The 9,077-nt window shown below is 26.9% G+C and overlaps 1 protein-coding gene across 1 annotated transcript; it reads left to right on the top strand.

Moving 5' to 3' along the window:
* Positions 1-7,498: 7,498 nt before the first annotated feature.
* On the top strand, positions 7,499-8,170 carry LOC132933211 (E3 SUMO-protein ligase ZBED1-like). Its single transcript, XM_060999524.1, has one exon. It carries the CDS (start codon positions 7,499-7,501, stop codon positions 8,168-8,170), a length of 672 nt encoding a protein of 223 aa, XP_060855507.1.
* Positions 8,171-9,077: the final 907 nt, after the last annotated feature.

Below are 9,077 nucleotides of genomic sequence, written 5' to 3'. Positions count from 1 at the left end.
TTTTATTTTATTTATATTATTATTTACTATAACTTACTATGGTTGGTCCAATTTATCAAATAATTAAGATTATGCTATAAAATTTAACTAAAATCTATTGAATTCTATATATTTTTATTATTAGGGTAGAAAATTTAAATTATATAATATATTGTTATTGGTAAACCTAAATATCTAATAGATTATATTTACAATTAAAATCTTTAAGTATTATAATAATAATTCTAATACAATATTATTTGTATTAATTTTTTTTTTTACACATTAAATATTAAGTTAATATATTATATTTAAAGAAATATATTTAATATTATAATAATAACTAAATTTAGGAAACTGCTGATTTGAACTATTCTGTACCAAACCTAAATATTGAAGACATGGATGTTGAAATAATTACAGATGTACAGCCTCTAAATATTGAAGAAAAAATAGTAAATAATACAGTATTGATTGAGATCTCTAATGAAACAAATACATCATGCATGAATACAGAACTGTTTCAAAATAATAATAACATTACCACTAAAGATGCTGAGACTGATTTTAGACCATTAAATTTATATACAGAAAGAATATTAACTAATCAAATATTAATTGAACCAAATACATCAACAGTTGATGCTAATTTGATTTTAGAAAATACTGATTTTCTTCCTTTGATGGAATCAGTATCAAATGTATCAATAAATAATGATCCAGAATATATTGATCCTATAACTGAAACTAATGGAGGTAGAAAGAGAAAAATTCAAAATAAAAGAAAAGAAAAACAATTACAAAGAAATATTATACCAAGAGAATTGGAATTAAAATGTAATCATACTGAAATGATAATGAAAAATGTATGTAGAGTTAGTGAACTATCAGAAGAAGACTTGACTGATTTTAAACATAATTTGTGTAAATTAACTACAAAAATTGAACAGGATAAATTTCTAATTACAATGATGACTGTAAGTGATGTCAAACGAACTGACCGTAAAAAAACTAATAGATCTCATCGTATGGTTGTGAAATACTTTATACCACAAATAAGAGGTAATTTAATACCAGTTTGTCTTGATGCAATTTCTTCTGTTACATCAATAACTAGAAGACGATTAAATATAATAAGTAAAACATTCAAACAAAATCATTCTAGTCCTACTGAAAAAAGAGGTGGTATTCGTGTTGATTTAATTCAATATGAAATAACAGATTCAATAAAAGAACATATTAAAGCGTTCAAATGCAGAAAAAGTCATCATACACGTAAGGATACTGGCCGAAGCTATTTACCACCTACATATTTTATTAAGTATATGTGGGAAAATTGGTATGAGAAAATAAAATTAGAAAAAAAACAAACTGCTTCTTTGAGTAAATATCAGAAAATATTTACTACAAAGTTTAACATAAGTTTTGGACATCCACGCCAAGACAACCTGCAGTTATTGTATGGAACAAAAAATTAAAATTCAAACTGAAGAAGATATTGACAAAAAATGTGAGTTAATGTTAGAATTAACCTTACATAAGAGAAAAGCTAAGCGTTTTTTTGAACCATTAAAAACAGAAACTCCTGGGGAAATATCTTGCTCATTTGATATGATGCAAACCCAACCTTTACCAAAGTTGTCTGTGACTGATGTATTTTACAGTCGCCAAGTCTGGCTTTATAATTTGACATTTGTTATATCTGATTCAAATCAAAAACGAGAAAACTGCATTTTGTACTCATGGAATGAAACTGAAAGTGGACGTGGCCCAAATGAAGTTTGTTCAGCACTGATACATTTTTTGGAATCATTGGAAAATCGATTAAAAACAAGTGAATCACCACCTACTATATTAAATTTATTTTCAGATTCTTGCTCAGGCCAAAATAAAAACCAATTTACAATGATTACATTGTTGTATTACATAAATTACAAAGCAACTGTATTTACTCAAATCAATCATATATTTCCTGTAAGGGGACACAGTTATATGCCACCCGACCGAGTCTTTGGTCGAATAGAACAGGTTTTAAGAAAAAAGGAAACTATTCTGTCACCAAATCAGTATTTTGAAATTTTTAAGAACTTTTGCACTGTTAATGCATATGGTAAAGATTTTAAAATATATGACATTAAAAGTGCAGTCAAAACAGTTGTTAAGACTAAAATAGATTTTAAATCTACTGAGCAAAAGGTGTATTCTTATTTAAAAGGCAAAAATTCAAGTATTAGTGTTTCCAAAACATATGCTGGAGCTTATGAAGAATTTGAAGTTATTAAAAGACATTCTGATATAAGTAAATTATTTAATAATATAAAAATCTTACCAAAAACAAATTATGTCAAACTCCCAAAGCAAAATGATGTCAAAAAACGTTTAAAATTTTTCACAATACCAGAAGACGCTCAAGAATTTTATGAAGACATTTTTTATAATAATGATGATCCTTCAGATGAAGATATTCATTATTATGAAGAGGATAATGAATAAATTCAAAATAATGTGTCGATTCTCCCATACTATGTTATTTTATTCAAATTCATTTGGTGTTATTATTAAAGAGAATATTTTACTATGCTTAATAATAAGTTGTTTTTATTTTATTAATTTATTATTTTGTTTTTATTTTTATAATGTACTATGAATTTTTTTTTAATATGTATAAAATAAGTTAAATTTATTGATATTTGTTTTAATTTCATATATTTAATAACAAATTTAATTTTACCTATAGTAAAACCATATACTATGTTATTTTATTCAAACTCATTAGATGTTATTATTTAAGGGAAAATACTATGCTTAATAATAAGTTGTTTTTATTTTATTAAATTATTATTTGTTTTTATTTGTATAATGTACTATGAATTTATTTTTCTAATATACCTATATACCTAAAATAAGCTTTTTTTGTTTATATTTTGTGATAAAATAATACTAGAAAAAGACTAGTTTTTAAGAGCAAAGACTGCAAACTAAAAAATTGTTATGAATAAAAATGTTATTTTGTTTTAAAAAAAGGTGTTATTGTTAATAAAAAAGTAAATAAACTATGTTAAAATTAAAGTATCTAATACCTATGTGTTATTTTTATTTTTATTTGTATGATTATGGACTTTGTTTTTAATGATTATAAAATAAGGTTTTATTATTTATAAATATAATACAAAATATTATAGCAATTTACCAGAAAAAAAAATAAGTATGGAGTATATTTGGTTTTTTCATGAAATAGTTGATTATGAAAAATAAAATTCTAGGTCGTTTTGTTAAAAAAAATAGCTAATAAAAAATATATCTAACTACCTTTAATCTTTAAATTATATCAAAATGTACTATTTAATGGAAATAGTACGTTATGATGAAATATGGCCAAAACGTACTATTTCCATTGAATTTTGACAAAACGAACTAAGTGGTGGAAATAGTACATTTTGGCACGATTCACTTTATGAAATGACGTTTAAATTTACCAAAACTTAAATTTAAATATAAAAAAATATCATAAGTAGGTTCAGTTTTTTTTTATGTAATTTTTGAATACTTAAGGTTTTTACTATGATTTTTTGATAAGCTACTATAGAAAATCAATGTTTCTGGAAAAAACAAAAAATGGAAATAGAACGTTTTGCATTGTCGCCCCTCATGTAATAAAACTTGAATACAATAGTTTATTGTTGGTCTGGACCTGTAGTAAAAAGATACAATCTAATTACAGTATAGGGATAGTAATATTAACTAGGCATAAAATATAATGATATAGCGATTAATGGAAAATATATATATAGAAGCAAACGTAAACGTAGAATGAAAAAAAAAAGAAAGTTAGGAACATATTAGCATATATTGGTGTAAATAACATGGTGATGGAATAAGAAATATATTAATCTAATTTATTTAAAATATAATTAACATGGTAATGGAAAATAAAATATAGTAAACACCACTATTTTATCATATATATATATATTGCACGGAAAAAAAAAATATATTGTAATAGATTTTAAGAATTCATGTTATATTAAAATATTATTACACATATTATATTAACACTAAGATAAGATTATTGATGTAAACAAAAACACAAAAAAAAAGAATATATTGTTAATCACATAAGATACTAACCTAGATAATAAGCAAAATATATACTGTAATATTGTGAATCATAATCTGTATTCTGTCAATAATAATTAATATGGTGAAATGTACCATATGATTATAATGATGTATTTAATGTAAAACATAAAATGTAAACATGTAATAATTGAATGTAATGTAATAATAGATATATGTAAAATTTGTAATCATAGGAAAGTGCTTGAACTAACGGAGGAAGTTTGAGTTAATTTTTCTCATTTTAGACGATAAAAATCAACTTTTAAAGGGGGAGATGTAGTAAGCCAGTTACTACTTAACAACACCATTGTAATATAATAGTAATTATACTATACTATAGATTAGCTATACTGTAATTCGGCATAAATCGGATATTAGAAACGGAAATAGGATTTCCTACTGTTTAGTATGAGAAGACAGGCTCACTGAATAATATAATTACTCGGGGAGTCCTGTGTACGACAATATTCAAATATAAAAATATAAAATAATGGTTAATTTAATTACGACGCGGTACGCGACAAAGTTCAATATAGAAACATAAAAGAGTAGAATGATTATTCAATTGAATCATAGATTAGCATTTTTAGCAATACGTAGAAATATAAGGAAGTCATAAAATGCGTGGGCCGGAACGCTGGTCACACACATCACATCCGTGAGCCGAGATACAGTATCTATAGGCAGGGGGTACGGGGAACTTCATATATAAGGGAGCCCGAATCGGCCTGTTTTCAGACGTGTACTACCACCCATTAGTGCAAGCACCTTCACGCCACTCTGTACGAGCATATTTTGGACTTAGAAAAATTATCAACAATATAATAAAATTCACAATAAAACAACAATTGTCTTTTATTTATTATCAACCACGACTACAACATCAAACAAATTGTCTGCGACCCGCAACGATAATATCTCGGCAGCCACTTATCTACTATTAGAACTACGATAGTAGGTACCAAGCTGTCGAGAACATTACAACCTTCATATTTCTACATTCATTAATTCTTGTTTTATTTTCAATGGTAAACAAATGTACGCTGCCCAATTTTATTTTACAAATTAATTAGTTCATTAGTACAAAATAATTAACTATCGATAACTATCGTTAACTATCGATGATACGAACCAGTACTATCGAAAAATATCGATGGTGTTAACTATCGATAAATTCCCACCCCTACCGTGAAGCTCCGCGGCTCACGACTAGCGCACAGCGCTAATGTGAGGTCCGTGGTTGTAGCCGCAAGTCGCCAAACCCGGGAGTCTTCGTTTTATAGTTACAAATAAAATAACAGTGAAAATAATAACTGTTACTGTTATTTTTGTTCATCCAAAGCATCAATTGTTATTATGTTACTGACTGTATTCCAGGGATGGTACCAGTTCTGATTTATCCTATTTTCCTGTTATATTCTTATATTTATATTTTAAAATTTTAAATAACTAGTGCCTAGTAATAGATAGGTACCTGATGGATGGTTTTGGTTCTCAAATTGCCTAAGCATCTTATGTGTTAAAATGTTTATGTTTAAATATCAACGTGTTCGTACTTAGTAGGTACCTACAAATTATTTTAGTGTACATAGATTTCTTTCCCACTAATTGATATTGAATAAGTACATATTTAAATTGTATATGTGTATCATGTTATAGTTTGTGCCGTTTGTGGCTTATACTAATTATTTAATTGTATTTGTATAGTGCTTATATATTATTATTAATTATTAGTAAATAAAAATATTTTGAGCATTAAAAATGTGTATTTATTTATTTTTATTGTTTCATATTAAAATTATCACTTAATTAAAATATAATCAAATTTGTCTGAGGTTTTGTTAGGGGTTTTGGGCTGTTATATTATTTACAGCAGTGAACTAAAGTTAACATGATATCCCAATTAAAATATTATGCCTGTATAGTGTATAGGTAGTACTAGTACTATAGTCTGTAAAGGAAAGATTTTGCAAACAGGATTATGCAGGTTTATTCCTGAAATATATGTGTCCCATCTTACAGTAAAATATTTTAGTATTATAGTCTGTATCTGTTATACATAATTCATTCTGATTTCTTGCAAATAAATGCTAGTTTCTATTGACTGTTATTGTCTTAGTGAACTAAGTTTCTAAAAGTGTAAAAACAAATTGTATCATTTTTTTAAAAATATGGATAGACGCACGAGTAATATTTGGGAACATTTCACTATTTTTGACCAAAATAAGTATGTTGCTAAATGTGATTTATGTCGAAAAAAATATTCTTTTAAGTCAACTATATATAATCTTAAAAAAACATTTATCCAATTGTCATGGAATCGAACTGCCGATAAATTCTTCGAAAGAAAGTACCTAATAAAATCAAATATTTTAATTAATAACTGAATAAATTTAATTACTATATTTAAATAGTTTAATAATATATTATACAATTTTAACTTTAATCAACAAGTTTATAATGAATAGTTATTAAAAGTATAGTTTGATACATTAATTAATTTTATTAGTTTGATATCTTTTTAATACCAATATTACACATATTTACATTTATTTAAAATATATTCCAATTAATGTACAATATTTCATGAAATTAAATTAAAAACTGATCAAGATACAAAGTTTATAGATACTCTAGCAACTATTTAAATTTTTAAATTTATATTTTATCAAATTTGTAATTGATTTATTCTAGAATCATAACGAAAGTGAACAAATTGATGATCCCTCATCAGTTGCATCATGTTCTTCTGCAATATTACCATCAACACCAACATCATCTACTCCTATGACTGATGTATCTGACCAAATATCTATATCATCTTTGTCAAATGCTTTCTCCTTGATCCAAGCTTCAAATTCTATAGTGCGCAAACGTAAACAAACATCTATTTTAAATTATTTGCCTAAAAAAATATCAGTAGATGCTAAAAAAAAACTAGATCAAATACTTTTAAAACTTGTTGTAAAAGATTTTCAACCATTTAAAGTTGTTGAAGATTCGGGTTTTAAAGAATTTGATAAAGCATTGAACCCCAGTTATGAACTGCCAAGCCGTAACACTATATCAAAAGTCCATATTCCGGCTATGTATGAAAGATGTTTAGGAGAAATGAAAGAGTTGGTGTCTACCATTGAAAGTGCTTGTTTGACCACTGACTGCTGGACATCCAGGAACAATGCAAGTTTTATGGCAATCACCATTCATTTCATTGACTCCGAGTATCTGTTAAAGTCTATACTTTTAGAGTGCCGTTCTTTTGACTTGAACTTCATTTAATTAATTTGATCAAAGGAATTAAACAAGTATTGGTTTCTTGGAATTTAAAAGACAAAATTACATTTTCGGTCACCGATAACGCTTCCAATATTAAAAATGCCCTCAATTTTCTTTTAAAAATATGGGATGCTTTGCTCATACATTGAACTTAATAGTACAGTCAGCACTTGTTCTTGAGAATGATCTAATAGACAAAGTTAAATGTATAGTATCACATTTCAGGGAAAGCACTGTAGCCTATAATGCATTTAAAAATTACCAAATAAATAATGGAATAAAAGAGCCAAAGAAGCTTATACAAGATGTTCAAACTCGTTGGAACTCTACCAGTTACATGTTCAATAGATTTGTTGAAATGGAAACATCAATTAGAGGTACGTTAGGTTTATTAGATAATGCTCCAGATACTTTGAGGCCTGAAGATTGGATAATTTTACAAGATATAATTAAAATATTAAAACCTTTCGAAGAGGCTACTAAAGCAATAAGTGGACAAAAATATATGACAGCATCGCTTGTAATTGTTATAGTCCAGGGTCTGTACAAAGTGTGCAATAGTTTATTAAAAATTAATTTGTCCCCAAGAGCATTGATTGTAGCTAAAAAATTATTAGCTAATATGGATGCAAGGGATGGATTTAAAAACTGTGAAAAAAGTATGACTCTTTCTAAGTGTACATTCTTAGATCCCCGATTTAAACACCTACCTTTCATGAATGTGAACCAAATAAAAAATGAAATTATTGAAAATATAGCACAAATTATTCGAGGCAAAGAACAACCGAGTATGTAAATATGCAGCCGACTCCAATATCCGAATCTGGAGAATTTTCAATGATCTTGGTTTTCTAGAGAAATCACTGGTGATATTTATCTTTAAGCTACAAAGTGATGTGATTATTAGTTTTATTTTCCACTTAAGTAATAGGATATTAAGAGGTCCCTTCATCCAAAGATTAATTAATTTTCTCGTTGTACCCAAACATACTAAATGCATGTAATCCATAGAAAACAATGAAATAATATCAATGTCTGGGATAAGTAATATACATGATATAGTAGTTGAAATGTGATGTTCTTCATTGTTCATACACACATAATCATCATGAGTTCTATTTGCACTACCATTATCAATGTAAGGAAAACAAACACGGTTGTTACAATATTCTCCTTCATGTACACAGCGGGTGCAAGAAGAGAAGCCAGAATGGTCCTTTATTCTCATAATAAAGGATTTGGCAGGTGCATCACAACATATTACTTGAATTTTAATTTTAATTTTTAAATTAGCAATAGTAATACCATTTTCAGTTAACTCTACAATTTCTGAAATCAAATCTTGTAAGATTCATTGCTGTCTTTTGGTTTTTCATACCCATGGTATACTCCTACTAGAAACACATATTTATGATGAGGTTGTATATAAGCCGATACTAGCCAAAATTGACTGGAGCTACATTTTGATAAAGGCAGTCCATCGATACCAATTGCGATTTTAACTTCGTCATCTAAAGAAAAAATTGATGCATATCTTTTAATACCATTAACCAATCCAAAATTATAATATTCAGTAGTGGCGATCATAGTTCTCAAATTTAAAATGTTGGTTGATTTATTGTGTAGCAATGTCATACAATCTTTAGGCAAAAAGTCAAGGCCGGCTTTATTTTTTAGTACGTCTAAAAGCGCATTTACAGCAT

This window comes from Metopolophium dirhodum, chromosome 1 (assembly GCF_019925205.1).
Source record: "Metopolophium dirhodum isolate CAU chromosome 1, ASM1992520v1, whole genome shotgun sequence".
Lineage (NCBI taxonomy): Eukaryota > Metazoa > Arthropoda > Insecta > Hemiptera > Aphididae > Metopolophium > Metopolophium dirhodum.
The sequence above is the reverse complement of the archived record's forward strand: the minus strand, read 5'-3'. Positions and strand labels throughout refer to the sequence as shown.

Coding starts and splice junctions, on each gene's coding strand:
- LOC132933211 (XM_060999524.1), top strand. CDS start 7,499: ATGGGATGCTTTGCTCATACATTGAACTTAATAGTACAGTCAGCACTT.